Here is a 24,752-nt window from a genome sequence, read left to right on the forward strand (position 1 = left end):
TTCAGGTATATTAAAACCATCCAAACTTGAAGGATTAATGCCATCTTGCATGCTTCTCACTGACCAAGTGGACTCGGTGGCTCTAAAGCTCATTGCATGTTGCTGTTCCATACGTAGTTTATCCAAAATGTTTTGTCTTCTTGAACAATGTGTTTTTCAATAATAAAAGACTTAAGAACCACTTCATAAATGATCAGTGATGTAAAGGTAAAAATATGTGCAGCTGACCTTTATTTTGGACAAGTAGAGTACTATACCAGATATCCAGTAAATGCCAGCTCAGACTATGACCTGGACCATTTGGATTTCATAACATAAAAGCCCCTTGTCTTTCTCAGATGATTTGTGATGAGTAGCCTCTGATACATCTCATATGTATACTGCATGGGAAGGATCAATGTTTCTATTTATTTCTTGAAGTGAATGGTTTGTTCTTCACTATAAGTTTACGTGCTTGAGTTGTCCTTTTTCTGCATGTGCTATTTTATCCTTTGCTATTTTGCTTGCTTTGATTCCAGATGGTAATCTGAACATCCTGCAGTTATTCTGATGTGAGGAAAGGGTTTAATGAGGCACCTAGTGCATCTAATTGTCCCAAAACTCCTCACAAGTGGACTAAATTGCATCACGGTAGAAATGTGCTTTTGTTCCATGAAGGCATGCGCTTGAAAACTTTTGAGCACCTGGTTCATTATTATTTAAATAGACAGAGTTTCATGCATTTAACCATTTGGCTGAGTTGCCCATATGTCAGTTATTTCATTGGGAAGATTCTTGTCACTGTAATGAGTGAGATCCATATTTAAATTTGAAGGTAATATGTGACCTGGATGGAATTTGCATTTTGATTTAAATTGCTCAATTTATTCCTGCATTAAGTAATTGCATTTTTTAATTAAACAACAGCTGGATGCATCATTTTGAGTCTGGAGTATTTGCAGAAGTTTGAATTCTATGTTATAGTTTCAATCAGTTTCATAAAACGTTTTAATTTGCTGTCTTACTGTAGAATATAAGATGTTACGTTGGTTTCTAGGACTAAAGCAGGGCAACATGCTTTTAAAATAATTTAGTTTGATAGTTTATTTCATTATAATCCTTGAAGGACCTATTTTTTGGGGCAAAGTTAGTATAATTACAACCCAGTGACCCTTTAATCCTCCATGTTGGATCGATTGTCAGACGTGTTTGTAAGTCAAATAAATGTATTGCAATGGTGGTCAATAGACCAATTTGTAGTCAGACAGGTACTGTTTCTGTTTTTGAGTCGTGCAGCACAGAAATGGGTCTACCAGTCAACCATTTTGCCCATAAACACACTCCATTTGTGGAGTGAGGGAGGAACTGCAGATGCTGGTTTGAACAGAAGACAGACACAAAAGGCTGGAGTAACTCAGCAGGTCAGGCAGCATCTCTGGAGAAAAGGAATAGGTGACATTTCGGGTCAAGACCCTTCTTCAGAACACATTCCATTTGTCCATTTTATGTACTTATTCTAGATCTTGCCTACTCAACTGCTTGTACAAATGTCTCTTAAAGAGGTGTTGGAGTTTTTTAACTCCAACACCTCTTCTGGCAGTAGGTTCCAGATATCAAGCACTCGGTATGAATATAAATTCCCCTCACATTTCCGTTCTTCCTTTCATCTTCAACCCATGTCCTCTTGTTTTTGACATTCCTACCACGGAGGAAAAGATTTTAAAGCTCCACCTTATTCTTCTCATAACTTTACATACCCCTAAAAGACAACCCTGTCTCTTTCACTTCAGGGAAAATAAGCCCAGCTGATCCAATCCCTCCTTATAACTAAAGTCCTCCAAACCTGCACCCTCTCCAGCACATCTTTCCTACAGCCTGGCAACCAGAACTGCACATAATGCTCCCAAGAGCAGCCTCACCATTATTTGTTAAGTTGCAACAAGACATCCTATCCAATATTTTACACCTGATGTGTACATATGCAATATGAATTAGTTTAGTTTAGTTTAGAGATGGAGCATGGAAACAGACCCTTCGGCCCAGCAAGTTCATGCCGACCAAAGGTCGCCCGTACACAAATTCTATCTTACACACTAGGGATAGTTTACAAACGCCAATTAACCTACAAGATTGCTTGTCTTTGCGATGTGTGAGGAAACTAGAGATCCCAGAGAGAGCTCACTTTGGCACAGGGAGAATGTGCAACCTCCATACAGGCAGCATATGTAGTCAAGATTGAACCCATATGTTAGGCGCTCTGAGGCAGCAACTCTACCACTGGGCCACTGTACCTCCCCTAATTAATGGAAAGGAATTTCAGTAATTTTGCTATCAATGATGTTGATTAGAAGAACTCGATTTCTTTTACTCATTTGCCAATACAGTTTGAATTAGTGGAACGTTCTGTTTGTGGTGGGGGGGGGGGGGGAGAGGTGGGGGAAGAAAGCTGGAAGAGAGGCGAGGGCAGGACAAAACCTGGCAAGTGATAGGTGGCCCCACCACAATACCCCCTCACACTGCTCCCCCTTTGATTTATCCACCTATCACTTGTCAGGGTTTGGCTTGCTCGCATCGCTCTTCCAGCTTTCCCCCACCCCACCCCCGCCATATTCAGTGTGAAGAAGGGTCGCAGCCCAAAATGTCACATATCCATGTTCTCCAGAGATGTTGCCTGACCCGCTGAGCACATTGTGTCATGGCTTTTGTTAGTCCTGAGTTAAGGCAAATGTTGAGAAGAAGAAAAGGGTGATTTAAAAAAAAAGAAACATTATATTCATTATCTTTTAAAAGGTTTCAACAACACTTTTGCTTATTTCATGTAATCATTGATCTGACAATATGTTAAAAATTTACTTTTCAAACACTTGAGTGGAATTTAGATTGTATATAATAGCCAGTGTGCAGTAAGTAAATATGTTGAGAAATGTGAAACTTGGTAGAAAATAACATATCTTGTAATGGCAGATTCAGTTGAAATGCCCAGGTTATCTTGTGTGTCAAGTTAAAATGCTTTAATTGCATCCCAAACTTTCTGGAACTCTTTTCTAACTAATGTTTCCCATCATTGTCCTTTTTGTTTCTTCATCCTTTTTCCTCTCATTTTTGTTCTCCTTTCCTTCCTCTTTGTGCCCTCTCTGCCTCCCTTCAAGGTGGGAAGCAAGCTCGAGAGATGTTCTATGTATATCAGACAGCTTGTGGCCAGAACTGTTCCAGAGAAGGTATCGCTAATCCCATAAAGTTTTTTAAACCACAAATATATTATTATCTGTTTCAACATTTTCTGGTGCTTTTTTTTAACCGGTTGCACAGGTTCAAAATATCAAACTTTGACTTTAAACCAGTTATCCAGATCAAAGTATTACAACTGTTGACCTTTATCAGAGTTTTTTTCCCCATATTTTCTAATTTGTTCATCAGCAACATCTGGTTGTGATAGAAAATGGAATAATTTTCCAAAATTAAAACTGATTCAGATTCCTTCAGATTTTTACAACTTCTATGTACATGTGTTGGATTTTAAAATATATTGTTCATGTAGATGATGAAATATATATGTTAATTTTAATAGCCACTGTCTGGTGCAACCATTTTACAACTTATTATTAGTTTTCACAATGAAGATAAAAGAACTGTGGACATATCTGTATTATTCATCTTTAGCTGAATAATACATTTTAATATTAATGGAGTATGTATATGCATTAAACAAATATCCACCCCATATTTCATCTAATCTATATGACTGATACAGTGAAATATGCTGCTGGTACTCATATTTTCATTTGTTATAAACCTTTGATAAGGTACCGCACATGAGGCTGCTAAAGAAGATGAGAGCCCATGGTATCAAAGGGCAGATACTAGCATGGATAGCAGGTTGGGTAGGTGGCAGAAGACAGAAGAGTAGCAATTAAGGGGACTTTTTCTGGTTGGCTGTTAGTGACTAGCGGAGTTCCGCAGCGGTCGGTGCTGGGGCCGCTACTCTTCACGTTGTATATTAATGATTTGGACGAGGGGATTGAGAGCGTTGTGGCCATGTTTGCAGATGATACGAAGTTAGATGGAGGAGCAGGTAGTGTAGAGAAAGCAGGGACTCTGCAGAAGGACTTGGGCAGGTTGGGAGAGCGGGCAGAGAAGTGGCAGATGGAATACAGCATAGATGTACATGACGTTAGGCATCATGCATTTTGGCAGTAGGAATAAAGGCGTAACTATTTTCTAAATGGAGAGAGAATCCAGAAATCAGAGGTGCAAAGGGACTTTGGAGTGCTGGCTCAGAATTCCCAGAAAGTGAATTTGCAAGTTAAATCGGTAGTACGGAAGGCAAATACAATGCTAGCATTTATTTTGAGAGGACTAGAATATAAAAACTGGGATGCAATGCTGAGGTTTTATAAGGCACTGGTCAGGCCACATTTGGAGTATTGTGAGCAGTTGGGCCTCATATCTGAGGAAGGATGTGCTGTCCTTGGAGAGGGTCCAGAGAAGGTTTACAGGAATGATCCCAGGGATGAATTGGTTAACATATGAACATTTGACGGCACTGGGCCTGTACTCGCTGGAACTTAGATGGATGAGGGGGGACCTCATTGAAACACCGAATAGTGAAAGGCCTGAATTGAGTGGATGTGGATAGGATGTTTCCACTGGTGGGAGTGTCTCGGACCAGAATTAACTCAGAATAAAAGGATGTACCTTTAGAAAGGAGACGAGGAGGAATTTCTGTAGTCAGAGGGTGGTGAATCTGCTGTGGAATTCATTGCCACAGACAGCAATGGAGGCCAAGTCAATGGATATTTTTAAGGCGGAGATTGATAAATTCTTGCTTAGTATGGGTGTCAGGGGTTATGGAGAGAAGGCAGGAGAATGGGGTTGAGAGGGAAAGATAGATCAGCCATGATTGCATGGCAGTGTAGACTTGATGGGCGGGATGGCCTAATTCTGCTCCTATAACTTATGAGGTTGTGAAACACTTTGAATGAGAAATGGTTACCTAAATGATAAGATATCATTGTGGTTAATATTGAACTGAGTATATACATTATGTGTGAATAAAGTAAAGCCCCTCAACAGAGCTCAGACATATTTTGATTATTTAATATCTGGATTATCAATCAAATAACCTGGATTTCTAGTCCTTTTTTCACCCGGTGTCATTTAAAAAGACAGGCATACTACTTTTTTTTTCTTTCTATCTTTGATAATTCCAGTATCATGAAATCCATTTCCAAAAGGTTAGGCTCTCCTGGAAGGCATTGAAACTATAACTTGTTGGTAATGGACGCATTAGGCATTTAAACTCACTTTTATTTGCTGATTTAGTATAGTAGTGACTTCATAGTTGCCCAGATCCACCACCGATTTTCTGGCACCTCCTTTAATCCAGACAAAATGATAAGAGCACACTTGAAATCCATCCTGGAAGTCCCCCCGAAAATGTGCCATCTAGGCTAGGTGAGGCGGCCAATTTCCACCTCATCCGGACTTCCGCGGCTGATCGGCGGGGTCAAATCTGCGCCCTCAGGCTGGGGCTCTGGAACTCTGGCCCAGCTGGAGACGGCAGATCCATTACCATAGCTAACTTCTGAGGCCGACTTTGTGAGGTGGTATCTCGGTCCCCCCCAGCAGCCTAGGCGGGCGGAGGGTTCTGGTATTGTTGGACTCCTTTCGGAGGCCCACTTTCGAACGGCAGGCGTGGCGAGCACACCCATCCTATTACATTTTCATCAGATTCAGCAAATCTCGGGTCAGCCAGTTGTCCTGCTGAGAAACCAGCGCTTCGGCCCTGCTTGGTGGCCACTGATCCGACCCTCTTTGCGAGTCCAAGGACAACTTGTTAACTGGCCCCTGGGCTGTCCATGCAATAAACGCATGCTTCACTGTAAAATTAATTTACATTTAATATTTGTTTTATTCAAGTTTTTAGCAGTCCATGGTGCTTTAGACGCATGGGATGGGTTTAATTAGTGGGTCAGAGGTGTATTGATATATCATTTTTACGTGACCCCTTTTGGTCTGACAAAAAGGATAATACAGCAAGCCTCTGGAACCAAGGGTGCCAAAAAATCAGTTGTGGACCTGCATTGTAAAACAATATGGTGGTTAATGTTACAAACTGGAAGATAGTAGCAAAGCATTTCAGTAAACTCTGAAAGTTTAATAAAAAACCTCAATCAATAACTATACAGCTTTTTAAAATGCCATAGTTGTCCTCGTGTGTGCAGAATTTGCAGGCATAAGCAAGAAGAAAGCAACCACTCCTCTTCAGTTTGTTGCATTAAAAATACAATTTTCTTTGCTAATAGAGTGTTTTTTCTATTTTTCTATTCTGTCTTTTAAGTGTTCAAATCTGAATTATTTCTGATGTTGCACTTAAAGATTCTGTGCATGTAATGTACAGAATACAGAATACAGAGCTTTATTTGTCATTCGGTACCGAGGTACCGAACAAAATTACGTTACCAGCAGTCACACAAAAAAAAAGAACACAAGACACATAACCCCAACACAAACATCCATCACAGTGACTCCAAACACCCCCTCACTGTGATGGAGGCAACAAAACTTCCGCTCTCTTCCCCACGCCCAAGTCCCCGCGGCCGAGCCGCACCGGGCGCTGAAACATTCCGCGGCCGAGCCGGGCGATGGAAGGCCCCGTGGCCGTACCGTGCGCAGCTAAGTCCCGCGGCCGAGCCGCGCCGGGCGATGGAAGGCCCCGCGGCCGAGCCGCACCAGCGATGTAAAGTCCCGCGGCCGAGCCGCACCAGCGATGTAAATTCCCGTGGCCGAGCCGCGCCGGGCGATGTTAGGTCCCGCGGCCGAGCCGCGCCAGGCGATGGAAGGCCCCGCGGCCGAGCCGCACCAGTGATGTAAAGTCCCGCGGCCGAGCCGCGCCGGGCGATGGAAGGCCCCGCGGCCGAGCCGCACCTGGCGCTGAACCGTCCCGCGGCCGTACCGGGCGATGGAAGGCCCCGCGGCCCAGCCGCACCGGGCACTGTTAAGTCCAGTGGCCGAGCCGCACCGGGCGATGGAAGGCCCCGCGGGCGATGGAAGGCCCCGCGGCCGAGCCACGCACCGCGCCGCGAGGAAGAGACCTAAAAAAGAAAGGTTTCCCCCACCACACCCCCCCACACCCCACACCCCACACCCCCCACACATACACAGCCAAAAAACAAAAACAAAAATCATCCCAACACCGACACACAACAAAAAAAAAAGGAAAAAAGACGAACAGACTGCCAGCGAGCCGCAGCCGTTAGGCGCCGCCACCGAATCCACGGTACATAGCTCATCAAAGTATAAGTGAAGCTAAATTAACACATGGCTTAAAAAAAAACATAATTTGGGAATGTTTATGTCAGCCCTAAGATATATTTCAATTTGACCTCAGTGACCCCCATTCCTGTGGATTCTCCGTTTCAGGTCAGCATACAAGAATTCACAGGCACTTCTACAGCAGAGACCAGTGATCTTAGTTTTCTGGCTTAGAATACTAGAAAATGTCCTTCTGGGGAAACCGGCATAAATCACAAGGGAAGGTAAATCTGGTGCCAATTATGCAACTTTGAGGAGATTCGTGAAGATTGCAAAACCCTAATAATCCAGTATCTGAATGTTCAGAAAATGATGGTTCAGCATTTGTCTTATCAGGTTCTGTTTCCTGTCTGAAGAAGGGTCTCGAGCTGAAACGTCACCCATTCCTTCTCTCCAGAGATGCTGCCTGTCCTGCTGAGTTGCTCAAGCGATTTGTGTCTATCTTCCTTTAAACTCACTGAGTTGACATGAAAATTTATTATAGCACTGTGTAATATGGATCAGAAAAATGAAATTAAGTGAGTTGGGGTAGCATCCAAAAGTCAAAAAAAATCTGCAAGAGTTTTAGTTTATAAATATCATAAAATTTAAATCTTGTAGTTGATGATAAGATATTCCACTTTGTGTGGACTAGGATGCCTGGTGCTAGTACTTGGTGCCCCTGAAGGTGAAAGGTTTTGATTCCCAAATTGTAACTTTTAAAATCTGATTCAACATAACATTTTACAAAAAGTTTAAGATTCCTGAAAACATTTTTTTTTTTAAACACCCATTGATTGCTATGTTAGATTATGAGGATGATGTTATGTTTGCATAATCTGAGTACAGGAGCAGACTTTGAGGTGTTAACCCGAGTTGACACAGAAAAAGACACAAATTGCTGGAGTAACTCAGCGGGTCAGGCAGCATCTCTGGAGAACACAGATAAGCGATGTTTTGGGCCGGGACACTTCAGTTAAGAAAGGATCCTTCACTTTTTACTCTGTCATTATTTATAAAGGCAAGAAAGGATCCTTGCCTTTATAAATAATGGCACAGAGTACAAAGTGAAAGACATTATGCTAAGCCTTTGCAAAATATTGAGTAAAATTCAATCATTTGGACACATTTGAACGCCCCAAAAAGGATGTGCTGAGGTCCCAGCAAGAGTGCAGAAATTTACATAGAAACATAGAAAATAGGTGCAGGAGCAGGCCATTCAGCCCTTCGAGCCAGCACTGCCATTCAGTATGATCATGGCTGACAATGAACTAGGATATATTGAAATATAGGACTAGTTATATGGAGTGACAGAAATACATGGAGGAGTTGAATTCGCGACCACAATGATGGTTAGGGATGATTTGGATGCCGTGTGTAAAATAATAAAACATTTTAATGGGCTAAGTGAAAAAGTTTCTGGTCAGTATCCAGGAAAGGCAAATTTAAGATAATTGGCAACAGAACCAAAGGCAACATGATGGGAAAAAATATATAGTTGGTTCAATTTGCAGTAGACTGAAAGTGCCAGAATGAAATTCAATATGAATTAAAGGAAAGTTGCATAAATAGTTGAAGGGTCCGATGGACCTGAGGCATCAATTTCACAGCCTTCCCATGAGGTGGTGCAAGAAACAAATGGCAACGGTAATTGGATCTCAAAGCTCTATCCGTGTAAAGTCCCCATGATCTCCTGTAGGCACAGGGAACTGCAGATGGTGGTTTACCAAAAAGATAAAAAGTGCTGGAGTAACTCCCCTGAATGTCTTTTCTGATGATCTCTTGTCAGCTTCATGCCATTGATGGCCTTTAAATTACGTTTTTTAAGTCTCCAATAATCTATTTTAAATGAATTTGAGTAGATATAAATAATTCTTTAAAAATATTTAATTCCCTTAAAAATAGATTACATTGCTTGTGATTAAATTTAGATAAAAGTAAAATAAAGGCAAAGAAAATAATCCATTTATCTTAAATACCTTTTATAATCAGGATTCTGAACACAACCAAGTAATTTGCACTGCGCTACAAATACTGGCCACTCAGGTAAAGCGGAGGGAGGTGTTGTATGCGAGTGCAGTATCTGATTTTGTTTGGATTTCTGTGTAGGAATCTAACCAATTCCTCAATCCTCAAATTACAGCAAAATTAATTTAATATCATAATTTAATGCAAGCCTTGATTCAATAACAATGGAGCAGTGGTAGAGTTGCTGCCTTACAGCACCAGAGACCCGGGTTCAATCCTGACTATGGGTGCCGTCTGTACGGTGTTTGTTCTCCCCGTGACCTGCGTGGGTTTTCTCCGGGATCTCCAGTTTCCTCCCACACTCCAAAGAGACACAGGTTAATTGGCTTGGTATAATTGTGAATTATCCCTTGTTTGTAGGATAGTGTTAGTGTGCGGGGATCGCTGACTGACGAGGTACTCGGTGGGCCAAAGGGCCTGTTTCCACGCTGTATCTCTAAACTAAACTAAACTAAAAAGACATAACCCTCACCTTGCAGCTTTATGATCCCTCTGTGAGCACACACTTCTAGCTGACATTTCTTTGTTGGAATACAATAATGAGTGTGAAATGCAATATTAATTTCATGTCATAGGAATAGAATTAGGCCATTCAGCTCATCGAGTCTGCCAAGCCATTTAATCATGGCTGATCTATCTTTTCCTCTCAACCACAATCTCCTGCCTTCTCCCTCTAACCCTTGGCAACCTTATCAAGAATCTGTCAATCTCTGCCTTAAAAATACCCAATGACTTGGCCTCCACAACTGTCTGTGACAATGAATTTCACAGATTTGCCACTCTCTCACTAAGGAAAATCCTCCTCATCTCCCTTCTGGCAGATTGTAGCTGTGGAGAGTTTGCATAGATAGATGTAGGAAGGAACTGCAGATGCTGGTTTAGTCCGAAGATAGACACAAAATACAATACAATACAATACAATATATCTTTATTGTCATTGTACCCAGGGGTACAACGAGATTGGGAATGCGCCTCCCATACGATGCAATAATTTAGGTAATTTAGACAGCAGCAACCCAACGAAACGAAACAGTTGTAACAGTTTTGGACAGGGTAAAGTGCAAGTTGATCTATGCGTTGTGGCCATCCGGCTCAGCAGGACCGGTTCATAGCAGCTATGGCCCTGGGGATGAAGCTGTTCCTGAGTCTGGAGGTGCGGGCATAGAAGGCCTTGTATCGTCTGCCCGATGGAAGGAGTTCGAACAGACTGTTGCAGGGGTGTGAAGAGTCTTTGTGGATGCTGGTGGCTTTTCTGAGGCATCGTGTGTTGTAGATGCCCTCCAAGTCTGGTAGCTGTGTTCCGATGGCCCTCTGAGCTCTATGGACTACCCGCTGTAGAGCTTTCCTTTCTGCCTCCGTGCAGCTGAGGTACCACACAGGGATGCCATGAGTTAGGATGCTCTCTATGGTGCAGCGGTAGAAGGTCGTCAGCAGCTGTTGGGGTAGACCAGACTTTTTCAGTGTTCTTAAGTAGAACAGTCTTTGTTGTGCCTTCTTGACCAGCGCAGCAGTGTTATTGGACCATGTTAGGTCCTCCGAAATGTGAGTGCCCAGAAACTTGAAGCTGGACACTCTCTCCACACTGACCCCGTTGATAGAGATCGGGGCATATTCCCCGTTATGTGACCTACGGAAGTTGATGATCAGCTCCTTGGTCTTGGTGGTATTTAGGGACAGGTTGTTATCCGAGCACCAGTCCGCCAGGTTCTGCACCTCCGCTCTATAGTTTGTTTCATCCCCGTTGGTGATCAGCCCGATCACCGTTGTGTCATCTGCAAACTTGACAATGGTGTTGGTGTCGAATGCAGGAACACAGTCGTGTGTGAAGAGGGAGTAGAGCATGGGGCTCAGAACACAGCCCTGTGGTGTGCCGGTACTCAGGGTGATAGTGGAGGACAGGTGCGGGCCCATTCTCACTGCCTGCGGTCGTTCCAGCAGGAAGTCCAGGATCCAGTCACATAATGACGAGCTAAGGCCTAGCTGGTGGAGTTTGGTGACGAGCTTGGTGGGGATGACCGTGTTGAAGGCGGAGCTATAGTCTATGAATAGCATCCTCACGTACGTGCCCTGTCTCTCTAGGTGAGTCAGGACAGTGTGAAGAGCCAGAGAGATGGTGTCCTCTGTGGATCTGTTTGCCCTGTATGCAAATTGATGTGGGTCCAGTGAGTCAGGGATGCTGGATTTGATGTGTGAGAGGACCAGCCTCTCAAAGCACTTCATGACTATCGGCGTTAGGGCAACCGGGCGGTAGTCGTTCAGGTTGGAGATCTTTGCTTTTTTCGGCACCGGAACTATGATAGCCGACTTCAGGCACTTGGGGACCATAGCCAGAGATAATGACAGGTTAAAGATTCTGGTGAATACCTCAGCCAGCTGTTCAGCACATTCCTTCAGTACCCTTCCTTGAACTCCATCCAAATGCTGGAGTAACTCAGCGGGACAGGCAGCATCTCTGTATATAAGGAATGGGTGACGTTTCGGGTCGAGACCCTTCTTCAGACTAGAAAACTGTAGAAGACTCAGTCTGAAGAAGGGTCTCGACTCAGAACTTCACCCATTCCTTCTCTCCAGAGGTGCTGCCTGTCCCGCTGAGTTACTCCAGCATTTTGTGTCTATCTTGAACAGATAGGTTGTCACTAAAGCTTTCTCAAGCTCTTTACATGAAGCAGTTTTAATCATTTTGGAGCACTTCCATCCTGCATTGAGGTGATGCACAGTCAACCTGTGCTTCTCTGTTTAAATGTGCTCACCCTTGGAACTGACAGCAAATGTTTAAACCGAGCCTGACTATTGAATGCTGATCCTCAGAAATGTCTTTTAAATTCCTACTTTGAAAACAAAATACCTAATTATAAGAGCATAGGTTCAAACTTTGTGATATGCTTCCAACGTATTTTTCTGGGACATCATCTATAATTAGATAAAAACACATTTTTTTTAAACACCCATGCATTCTTGTGTCACGGAAGAAACAGTAAATCCAACAAACTTGGCCGTAGATGGCCTGAATCAAGATTACTGAGAGCATCTTGTTCACTTTACAGTTCTGTTTGCATGTCACGTATAATTTATATGCCTGGGGAACATTCTGCTAAGGCCTCTGAAGTATCATCGCTGTTCAAAACTGGATAATGATTTGTGTTTGAAATAAAAGAACCTTTAATTCAAAATTATTAATAATCCTTCTATGACTCTGCAAATTACTTGAAATAAATTATTGCTGGAATTTTATATTCATAAGCAGCATGATGATAAGTTGTTTGCATTCTGCATTATTTATGTTGTTTTTATCCAGCAAATGTGCTCCCAAATTCAAGGCACATTAATCTGAAATCACGAAAGATACATAAAATTAAAATAACACCATGCACAGAACAATAAGGCACTGTAATTTTCTGACTGTTATAAATGAGCAGACATAGCTGCCAGCAGTTCGTAATATTTTTTATTCGACTTTTCTTTAATTTGATGAATATTCTTGGTGATTTGTGAATTATGGTATGCTGTAATTTTCAAACTAAATTGTGCTTTAGTTATAGATCAGTTAATTGCGGTTATTTTATTCTGGAAAGCTTTGTGCAGAATTATCAGGTTGAAGTTGCATTCAATTTGAGGCCAAATTCATCTTGCTCCCCTACCCCAATACAGCTCAGCAACTGATGACAAGGGTATCACACAATGCTGGAGTAACTCAGCAGGTCAGGCAGCATCTAGGAGAGAGGGAATGGGTGACGTTTCGGGTCGAGACCCTTCCTCAGACTGATTTTTTTTTTAAATGTCGGTGGGGGGGGGGGGGGCGGTCTGGAGGCGAGCGAGTTTGCGAGTCTTGGTGGAGTCCAGGTAGGCGAGGAATCGTGTGTTGAGGGCGCGGATCCGGCCTAGGATAAAGTATAGTTGGGGCCCGTTGCAGGTGTGGATGAGTGAGGCCCGGAGCTGTGGGAGAGTCAGAGTACAACGCAGGGCACGGAAGGAGACAATCGTAGGGTCATTCCCTGGTATGTAGATCTCAACAAGTGAATTTAAAGAACGTTAATGTTAATTCCAGTATTTCTACGTCAGGAAATTGCCCCCACCCCACAGCCCCCACAGAGGGTGGTGTGGGGTGAATTACAGAGCCCCTTTAGTCAAAGGCTGGTGAATCTGTGGAAGTCTTTGCCACAGACGCTGTAGAGGCCGTTAGTGGATATTTTTAAGGCACAGATAGATAGATTTTATGATTAGTATTGGGTTATGGCGAGAAGGCAGGAGAATGGGGTTAGGAGGGAGAGATAGATCCGCCACGATTGAATGGCGGACTAGACTTGATGGGCCGAATGGCCTAATTCTACACCTTACGACCTTATGAAAAAGGGTGTTTGGGTTAGGACAGAATAAACTTTGTGGTGCTGAGCGGTAAATAAGTCACTCCTCTCACTATCAAGGCTTGTACATGAACACTGAAGACCTGGAAAGATAACAAACTTACTAAAAAAAGTTATTTATAAACAGTTTGTTATTTTAACACCCTTGATTCATAAACATCTAAAACATTTGAGATTTTTTTCTTAATCAAAGTGAATACAGGCTTTTCTTGGTTTGTTTTCAAACCTAATTGCTGATTCCTGGCTAATCAGTGTATGCCTTGACAAAGTACGTTTGCATATCTCTTCATTACTAACTTGTTAATGTTCCTTATTTATATTTGTGTTCCAAATAAGCATGAATCCAGACTTCTCGATGCATCACAAGCACAAAAATACCTGTGTATTATTGGAAAGCAGATATTCACTCTGCATTTGCATGATATCAGTTACTTTAGGGAAATTATTTGCATGCAATCACTGTTGCAATTTACTTCTTTAAGCTTTTGATATACTTTGGCAATGAAGGATTATATTGCATTTCAAGCTACAAAACAAAATGTGCATTAAAACATATCCTAAAGTACACAGTTGAAATAAGATTTCTGACAGGAACAAAAATTGACAGCTTATAGGTACAGCTTGGAAAGTGGTCTTTATTCAGCATGGTTACTCTGTAAACTGATAACCCCTGGTGCCTGCCCATGTCACCTTTCATGTGGAAACCTAGATGTTGGTGTTGGCGATATCCTGCGTGTAACATGCGGAGTCAGTAATCTGATGTGATCCATAACATTTTTCTCACAACATCTGCAACTTGTTGTTCCTTTAGTAAAGCTGATATGTGGCAGACAACATCTGCACCATAAAAGTCCCATATAATGAACATGTCCAACAAGAGAGAATTTAACCAACAACCCTTGATTCACTTAAGCAGTATCATCAACAAGTCCTCCACCATCAACATTATTAGGGCAACCATTGATCAGACTCAACTGGGCAATATAGTTGCACAATCCCTCCCACACACACTTGCTCACTCACTCACTCTCTCCATCCCTCCCTCCCTCACTCACTCCCTCCATCCCACCCTCACTCCAACCCTCCACCTATCCCACCATCTATCCGTCCCTCCATCCATTCATCCAGCTTCGACCTGAAACGTTGAATATTCCCCTTTAGACGCTACTCGGTTCACTTAATTCCTCTAGCTGATTATTTTTTGCGACTGAACTGCAGTAACTGCATTACTTCCCGGGAATGCCCAAGTATCACGGCTGCATGAGCAGTTCAAAGGCTGGGTATCCTGTGGCAAGTGGCTCATCTAATACTTCAAACCATTCTGCCATCTGCAAGGCACACATCTGTTGCTTGAAATAATACTCTTATCTTCTTTGGTTGAATGCAGCTCCAACAATTCTCAGGAAGTTTGACTCAATCCAGGACAAAGCATTTGTCTTGATTTGCACTCCACCCGAAACACTCATGCTGTTTACCACCGATGCAAATTGACTTTTGTACACACCATCTACAAAATGCAAACAATTACCCACCCAGCATCAATACCACCAAGAGGGACAATGGCAGCAGGCACGTGGGAACACTGCAGCTGCAAGTTTTCTTCCAAGTTGCACACTGCACTGACTTGGAAATATATTGTTCGTCTTTCATTCATTGTTGAGTTCTAGATCCAGAATTTTCCTGTTTTAACAGCACTGTTGCAAGTCAAGTCAAGTTTATTTGTCACATACCCATACAAGATGTGCAGTGAAATGAAAGGTCCAGCAATAGAGCAATAAAAATAAACAATTTCACCCACAATCACAACCAACACAAAACAAAAAAAAAGAAACATCCATCACAGTGAGTCTCCTCCAGTCACCTCCTCACTGTGATGGAAGGCCAGAATGTCTTTTCTAAACCCCTGCCGTCTTCACCTGCGGTCAGGCTGTTGAAGTTGCCACATTCCAGGCCGCGCCGGACGGTGAAAGGTCCGCAGCGGGCCGACCCAAGCCCCGCGATTCGGGGTGGGCGAAGACACTGACGCTGCACGTCGGGGCAGTCGTGGCTCCCGACATTGAAGCCTCCACCGGGCAGAGAAAATGGTTCAAGATGATGGGTTATCCTATCTTCTTTACAGCAAGTAGGGACAAGTAGTAATAAATAGTGATCTTGCCAGTAATGCCCAAATTCCCAAAGATCAAGTTTAAAAAATAATGATGTCTGTAAACGACACTGAAAATGTTGAACATCCACTGAGGTAAAATTGGATATGTAAACATGAGCATTGATGTCATTACTGGTAACCTTGTCCTGGAAACAACCCTTCGATAAGAAAATGCCATAATATTTTTAAATCATTAATTTTGAAATTTAATATTTCAATTTCACCCTTATTACCCTGTGCTAAACCTGTGGTTCTACATTATCGGGGTGATTTTTTGTGGTGTCTACCATGACAGACACAAAGCATTTGCTTAATTTCCATCCAGTTTCCCTGTTTCCCTTTTCCATTCTTTAGTGGATGCAAACTAACTAAACCCAATCTCTCTTTACGCCTGTGAAGACATTCTCATGGTCTACATTTCTAGATGGACTACTCTCGTTTTCTATTTTCCATTTCCCTTTCAATGTCTTCTTAAACTGGTTCATTTATAAATAGCGCCACATCGGGAAAGGTGATATTTATACCTCGGAATATGCTGTATATCTGGGCACGTTTCTTTGAGGTTGTCAATAGCACCATTCTCTTGTTGGGTTGTCTGAAAAATATTAGCACTTTTGCTTTTTGTTTACCTATCTAATATATATACATTTTAAGGGCCCAGCATCTGTAACTCATAAAAATTCTTAAGAGTGCGTAAAATAAAATTCATAATTTGCCAAGATGGTATTTATCTATGTACAATGAATATGGTAAGATTTTGGATTTTTAAAACTGGAAAAATAAAAAGATGTTGCCTTTTTCAATGTATTACCTGTGCCTACATCAGAGGGCTGTGCTTACACCAATTTGCATTTTGCAGGTGGAAATTATGACAGTGCATTTGAAATAGAGAAGGGCATTGGCACCATTGTTATTGCAAAGCAACTGGATACTGAGCACAGGGCAACTTATAATATGACTGTGGAAGCCACGGATGGAACTAACTCAGTTGTCACACAGGTAAAACACGCAAATTAATGATTTTGGTGTTTGTTATTTCCTAGCCTATTAATGGTTCCCCTTTTTAATTGATACTTTAAATTAGCAGTGTAATGTATTTTTAATGAGAAGATGCCATCAACCTTTTGGTTCTAAATTACAAGAAAATACCACTGATTAGGAATCTTGCGTACATGTTAATAATGGAGCCTGAAGAGGTGAGTTCTATTTCACAGGTGAGAATTTGTTTTTCCATAGAGCATCATTTTTTTTCATTCTGATATTACTTCTCAGCTGTTCATTGAACCAATCTGCATTTATGGATGCACAGGTGTGTTTATGTGTAATAATACGTACAGTATGCATAGAAGTGTAGAGTATGACATATCTGTAATATTTCAGAATCAGACACAGAATAGCCTTTATTGTCATCCAATAAAACAAGTCTTTTGGATGAAATTCTGTTACCCACAGTCCAACAATAAGAGCAATAAAAATAAGCAACAACACACACAATCACAAACCAACACAAAACAAAAAATAGAGAAACATCCATCACAGTGAGTCTCCTCCAGTCACCTCCTCACTGTGATGGAAGGCCAGAATGTAATTTCTCTTCCCCTGCCGTCTTCTCCCACGGTCAGGCTGTTGAACTTGCCACGTCGGGGCTCCCGACATTGAAGCCCCCGCCGGGCGGAGAAAATCCTGTGGCCTATTTCAGGCCGCGCTGGATGGTGAAAGGTCCTCGGCCAGCCGACCCAAGCCCCGCGATTCGGGGCGGGCGCTGCCGCTGCCGGAGCTCCCGATGTCGGCCCCCACTCAGGGCAGGGCCTGCGAGCTTCCGATATCCACGCGGCCCACGGCCAAAGCCTCCGGAGCCTCCTAAGGCGAGTCGCAGCCGCACTCGTAGCGCCACCACAGCCTCCGAAGGCAGCCAGCTCCGCAGATGGTAAGTCCGGTCTGCGGGCTCTGCGAACCAGAGCCCCAGGTGGTCCTAGGTGGAGGCCACCAGCTCCAGGTGTTTGGCCGATGGTAGGCCGCAGCGGGAACGGACACACGACCCAGAAAAAAAGGTCGGGTCTCCGTTTGGAAGACAATTTTACAGTTTCCCCCACACACACATAGTACACAACCACAAAAAACACTACATCACATCTAAACACTACAATTAAGACAATAGACAATAGACAATAGGTGCAGGAGTAGGCCATTCAGCCCTTCGAGCCAGCACCGCCATTCAATGCGATCATGGCTGATCACTCTCAATCAGTACCCCGTTCCTGCCTTCTCCCCATACCCGCTCACTCCGCTATCCTTAAGAGCTCTATCCAGCTCTCTCTTGAAAGCATCCAACGAACTGGCCTCCACCGCCTTCTGAGGCAGAGAATTCCACACCTTCACCACTCTCTGACTGAAAAAGGTCTTCCTCATCTCCGTTCTAAATGGCCTACCCCTTATTCTTAAACTGTGGCCCCTTGTTCTGGACTCCCCCAACATTGGGAACATGTTTCCTGCCTCTAATGTGTCTCAATCCCCTAATTATCTTATATGTTTCAATAAGATCCCCCCTCATCCTTCTAAATTCCAGTGTATACAAGCCTAATTGCTCCAGCCTTTCAAAATACGACAGTCCCGCCATTCCGGGAATTAACCTAGTGAACCTACGCTGCACGCCCTCAATAGCAAGAATATCCTTCCTCAAATTTGGAGACCAAAACTGCACGCAGTACTCCAGGTGCGGTCTCACCAGGGCCCGGTACAACTGTAGAAGGAAACAACAAAAGACAAACGGACTGCAGGTGAGCCGCAGCTGCTTGTGCAGCGCCGCCGTCTTATTGTAATAAAGGATAGCTACAGGAGGAGTATTGCAAGGATTGTGGTTTAATAAGGCAAGAATGGCACTCTATACTTCAGAATGAGCAACCCAGCATTTATGAATTTTGGCTACAAGCTGTGATATGGAATTCAATAAATTTGGACTCCCAGAAACCTGAAACCAAGGAAGCCGGTTAGAATAATGGCCACCCTTAATAAGCATCTGGTTGTGACTTAAATTGCTTAGTACTTGAGCAGTTGGATCAAACAATGACAATTCTCTTGGCATGGAACATCTAACTGTCCAGACATTACCTCTCTAATGGATAAAGGCTTTTCATGTGGCACAATCTGCTGTACAGGATATAGGTTTGTGTTATAGAAACTTACAGCATACATATGGTCACAGTTTGAAAGCCAGCAAGAAGCTTTCCTCATGTTGCTTCTCAATGCACTGACAAATTGTTCCTATTCAATCATTTATCAGGCTCCCTTTTGATGGTTACATTGAGTCAGTTTCCACAACTTCTTCATGAAGTGTGTTCCAAGTGATCATAACTTGAAGAATTAAAAGAATTTCATTTTACACTTGTTCCTATTGCCGGTGTATAAATGTTGACTTCTCAGATCAAATATAATAATAGACCATAAATAGTCCTTTGGGGGAAATAGCTCTCAGCTAGATATTTATAAAATCAAACTATTGAACACCATGGATATTGTCCATGTCATATTTTGCTCTACCATGGAATGTGCATCGCATTGTTAAATGGGACTGAGAATGAAACGGGAAACATGTTCCCAATGTTGGGGGAGTCCAGAACAAGGGGCCACAGTTTAAGAATAAGGGGTAGGCCATTTAGAACTGAGATGAGGAAAAACTTTTTCAGTCAGAGAGTTGTGAATCTGTGGAATTCTCTGCCTCAGAAGGCAGTGGAGGCCAATTCTCTGAATGCATTCAAGAGAGAGCTGGATAGAGCTCTTAAGGATAGCGGAGTCAGAGGGTATGGGGAGAAGGCAGGAACGGGGTACTGATTGAGAATGATCAGCCATGATCACATTGAATGGCGGTGCTGGCTCGAAGGGCCGAATGGCCTCCTCCTGCACCTAATGTCTATTGTCTATTGAAATACCAAGGATGCATAAGTTGAGTGTGGCAGTCGCCTTTACAAAAAGCTGAGGAAAAAACTATATTAAATCCAGTATAATCTTCAACATATGGGGTGGCAGACACAAACATCATGCACAAATTGACTGATTGGCCTCCAAAATCTGAAATTGTCAAGGATATGTTACAATTTTATTTTGAAATTCAAAAGCATGAGAGCTTTAGGCTCCTGATAGCTCAGGTAGTTACAGCAGTGATTTAGTCACTTAGATAGTCCAGGAAAATGTCAGACTATGTCTCAGTTCAGGGGTCAGTTGATCTTAGTCAGCATGATGAAAGCATCGAAAAGTGAAACACTTTTCTAAAACCTGCTGGAAAGTTTGAAATTAAAGCTAACCAATGCAGAAAATATTTGTTGTGATGCTCTTTTGCTGAACATTACTATGACAATTAAATACCTTTAAGGATGGAAAGGTTGGGTGAGATTCCCTTTCTCAATAGGCAGGAACATGGCTGCCTTCCTGGTAGCTCCAGTATTCACTCATTAATGTGAGCACCAAGAAGCTACCTCGTATTCTTGACAAAGATCAAGACCATCATAGATCAGTGGATTTTGGATCGGAGAGAGAGAATAAGACCGTTAGAAAAGACTCTCAGTCTGAAGAAGGGTCTCATCCCAAAACGTCACCCATTCCTTCTACCCAGACATGTTGCCTGTCCTGCTGAGTTACTTCAGCATTTTGTGTCTAAGCATAAGAAACCCTAAATAACTTCCCAGTTAACACCAAGAGTAGAGCAAAGTCATCTTCCATCTGATCATCATAAGAAGGGTTTGACTGCCAACCTCCTTGAGTCTGCTCCACTGTATAACGAGATCATGGCTGACCTGATCATTGGCACATTGCTATTATTTGGGTTATCATTTTCCCCAACAAAATAAAATGAAGAGTGATCGTTTTTAACCCCCATTTGCCCAACCTTCCCTCAATATTTCAGTAACATTACGAAAGGAAATCATGTTCAATGTATAAGTTAGTAAATGAAAAATGCTATGTTGGCAAGATTCAGGGGGCTGACTGTGACATTAAAACTACTGAGGACACATTGTCTGGAAAAAAAAAAGGAGGAATCAATTGCAGTTGTCTGTGAATTGCATTTTTAATGATGATTGGCATTCAGACTTTAGCAATTGCTGTGACCCAAGATAGTCTTCGATTTTTTTTTGGAGTAATTTTTGACATCCCAATGTAAAGAAGAACAAAGTTTCTTGAATTGATGTCTTTTAAATTTCATAGTCTGGCATGTTAATCTGTGTTATTTTCAGCCTTGATATGTTCCTATCAAATCAGATTAATTTTGTGTCAAAGATTGGAGTCACAAGGCATGAAAGCCACAGATAACAATACTAGGTACAAATACAGAATGATGTTAGATTCTGTCTGATGCCACTTTCAAGTCTAAAAACAAATGAATGTGTAATAAATAATGTGAGGGAGCCAATATCAGGGACATTGCATTGCCCAAAACATCACCCATTCCTTCTATCCAGAGATGCTGCCTGTCCTGCTTTTTGTGTCTATTTTCGGTTTCAACCAGCATCTGCAGTTCATTCCTACAGCATGTGATGCAATGCAGCCCTGGGAATCTCACAAACAATCACCAGGGCTAACTAACAGTTCAACAGTTCAACAGAGCTTTATTTGTCATTCGGTACCAAGGTACCGAACGAAACTACATAGCAGTCACACAAAAAAGAACACAAGACACATAACCCCAACACAAACGTCCATCACAGTGACTCCAAACACCCCCTCACTGTGATGGAGGCAACAAAACTTCCACTCTCTTCCCCACGCCCACGGACAGACAGCTCGTCCCCGACCGACCCGCACAGTCCCCGCAAGGGGGTGGAAGTCCCCGCGGCCGAGTCGCACCGGGCGCTGAAACGTCTCGCGGCCGAGCCGGGCGATGGAAGGCCCCGCGACCGAGCCTTGCGCAGCTAAGTCCCACGGCCGAGCCGCACCGGGCGATGTTAAGTCCAGCGGCCGAGCCGCACCAGCGATGAAAAGTCCTGCGGCCGAGCCGCACCGCAACGCCACTTGTAAGGAAGCCAGACTTTACAAGGTATGAAAGGCCTGCTGCAGCACCACTGCCTGGCCAGGGCTTGCCTCTGGGAGCCACAAAAAAACAACTTTATTACAGAAGATAGACACAAAATGCTGGAACAGAGTAACTCAGGGGGACAGGTAGCATCTGTGGATAGAAGGAATGGGTAACATTTCAGGTCCAGACCCTTCTTCACAGTGAGAGTCAGGGGAGAGGGAGACACAGAGACATGGAATGGTCAGGTGTAAAACGAAATATCAAAGGGAACAAAGTTCAAGGAAAACGTAGGATTAGGGATCATTGTTGGCTAGGGGAAGGTGACAATGAGGCATATAAAGATAACATTTAATTAGGAGCGCAGTCAGACTTGTTGGAGAACTAGGATGTGGGAGGTGATGGAAAGAGGAAAAGAGAGAAAGAGGGAAAGCAAGGGCTACTTGAAGTTAGAGAAATCATTCATACCGCTGGGTTGAAAGCTGCCCAAGCCAAATATTGTTACAGGTCTTTTTTGGGGTCCCCCAATATCCCAGTCACAACCCCCGCTTAATTTCCAGCAACTGACTGAGACCCTCTCACCACATCCCTTTGTCCCTCCTGACCTTCCCTTGAGATTGCTATTCATGATTGTTTTCTCTCTCTGAATTGCAAGAAGAAAAATCTGGTTTTACAGAAACTGTGAGCAGAATATGAAAAATAACCCCCAGAAAGTAAGGCACAAAGGAAATCAAATGTTTTAAGATATATAATAACAGGCTGAAGTATGCTCATCAAGGCCACTCATGTTCCTTAACTATTCAGTTCGATCTTGATTCATCTAAATCCTTGAATTCATTTTTCAGTCATAACACATGTTCAAGGGTAACAGGTTATCTCCAGTGTGCACATTACCATCTAATAATTGTACATACTTCAACTTTCAGTGCTGGCTTCTTCACGGTATAAGATTTCCTATAAATAATTTGTAAGTCCAGGCTTTTGAATAAAATTTCACTTTCTAGTAGTATTTAGTTCTATTCTCATCACATCTCTTTGGATGAAAACCTGAGATCAATATTAAAAAGTACTGTGGTTGTCTGAGCCACTTTTGCCCAGAGGTTAAAGGAGATGAGGATTGGAAGTAAGGATTTTAAGATGAATGCATTGTAAGGCGGAAAGTTTGGATCGGTGAACGGTAGCTGAATATTTATAATTGCATCAAAAGAATGCCATTAGAACTTTGTCTTGTATGGAGAGAGTTTGTAAGCATAGAGCACAGAAACTCATTCAGCCCAACTCATCCGTGTCAACCAAGATGGCCCATCTAAGCTAGTCCCATTTGCCAAAGGTTGACCCTCTAAATCTTTCCTATTATGTAGCTGTACAAGTGTCTTTTAAATCCTGATATAGCACCTGCCTCAACTACCTCCCCTGGCAGCTCGTTACATACACCCACCATTCTGAGTGAAAAAGTTGCTCCTCAGGTTCCTATTAACACTTGCCCGACTCACCATAAAACTATGTTGTCTGGTTCTTGATCCCCCTAACTAGGGTAAAAGACTGTTTTCATTTGCTCTATCTATTCCGCTCATTATTTTATACAACTCTATAAGATCACGTCTCAGCCTCTTACACTACAAGGATTAAAGCCCTAGGTATCAGACCATTGAGACCTGGCAATATTCTCGTAAAACTTCTCTGCCCTGCTTCCAGCTTAATGACATCCTTTTTATAGCAAGATGACCAAATCTGAGCACAATACTTAGTGTGCAGGAAGGAACTGCAATGCTGGTTTAAACCGAAGATAGACACGAGGAGCCAATAGAGTCGCTTGTGGAGGCCCGAGCATTGCTGGAGTAAAGATATGGGTCAGACAGTCTGAAGAAGGGTCTCGACCCGAGACATCACCCATTCCTTCTCTCCAGAGATTATGCCTGTCCCGCTGAGTTACTCCAGCATTTTGTGCCCTATCTTGAACACAATACTGTGGCTGTAAGCTGTGTGTGAACCAGTCAACCTTGTATAACCTTGTTATCTCTTGACTTCATTCATATTCTGTTTTGTTTCTCCAGGCAAAGATCTTCCTTCACAACCTTTTGCAACAACCTTGTGTTGTCCTTCATTATCAAGGGTCCTCTCTTTCTTGACCATTCTGTCCAAATACTAAATATTGAGCACCCTGGAATATTTTGTTCACTCCTATTGCAAAGACATCTCTCTAATACCAATAAGCTCATGATTTATGACATTAGTTCATTCAATTTGTCATGAATCTTTCATGGATTTAGGTTGAGAAGCTTTAACATGAGTGGTTTTTTTAAACCATTTCTTTTTGAATTGACTTTGTTTACAAATGCATTATTTATATGAAACACTTGCCATTGGAATTCATACACAAAGAACTATTTTAATGCAACACTACACGTGTAGAAAATAATAAAAAAGGAACTGCCGATGCTGGTTTATACCAAAGATAGACACAAAATGCTAGAGCAACTCAGCAAGGTCAGGCAGCATCTCTGAAGAAAATGGATAGGTGACCCACCCTTAATCAGACTGATTGTGGTGGAGCCATGGAGAGGGGTGGGGGTGGTATGAAATTGGAAGTAAGAAAAAACACAGGCAAATTGGAGTTGGCAGCAGTTGACCTCGGCAAGGAGGTTCTCTGATAGGCCGATTGTTGGCTAGAGATGGTGTGATCTCAAGACGAATACATCGTTGCAAACTGTGTAACTGGCTAACTGACTTTTAGTGGACGAAGGGGGAGAAATGTCACATAGTCTCTCTCTTGTTAACTCTCCTGGGTCCCATTGCTCCCCTGTATATACCTCTATGATGGTACCACTGGGTCCTGTGGCCATTATCCCTCTTTAAACCTGACCACCACTGCTACCTCCCACCCGTGCACCACTCCTACATACTCCCCTCCTTTCTGAACCCCCATCATCCCCCAAACTACCTC

The 24,752-nt window shown here is 42.7% G+C and overlaps 1 protein-coding gene across 8 annotated transcripts in view; it reads left to right on the forward strand.

The window, feature by feature from the left end:
• LOC144595325 (protocadherin Fat 3-like) overlaps nucleotides 1-24,752 on the forward strand; it is a 588,884-nt gene that overhangs the window by 429,712 nt on the left and 134,420 nt on the right. For 6 of the 8 annotated variants that reach the window (XM_078402696.1, XM_078402698.1, XM_078402695.1 and 3 more), the window contains 2 exons: nucleotides 3,129-3,197; nucleotides 16,667-16,806. In XM_078402696.1, coding sequence (XP_078258822.1) covers nucleotides 3,129-3,197; nucleotides 16,667-16,806 — 209 coding nt within the window. The remainder of the gene's footprint in view (nucleotides 1-3,128; nucleotides 3,198-16,666; nucleotides 16,807-24,752) is intronic. The other 2 variants (XM_078402699.1, XM_078402701.1) reach the window with 1 other exon arrangement.

The sequence above is a fragment of the Rhinoraja longicauda genome, chromosome 7, assembly GCF_053455715.1.
Source record: "Rhinoraja longicauda isolate Sanriku21f chromosome 7, sRhiLon1.1, whole genome shotgun sequence".
Taxonomy (NCBI): domain Eukaryota; kingdom Metazoa; phylum Chordata; class Chondrichthyes; order Rajiformes; family Arhynchobatidae; genus Rhinoraja; species Rhinoraja longicauda.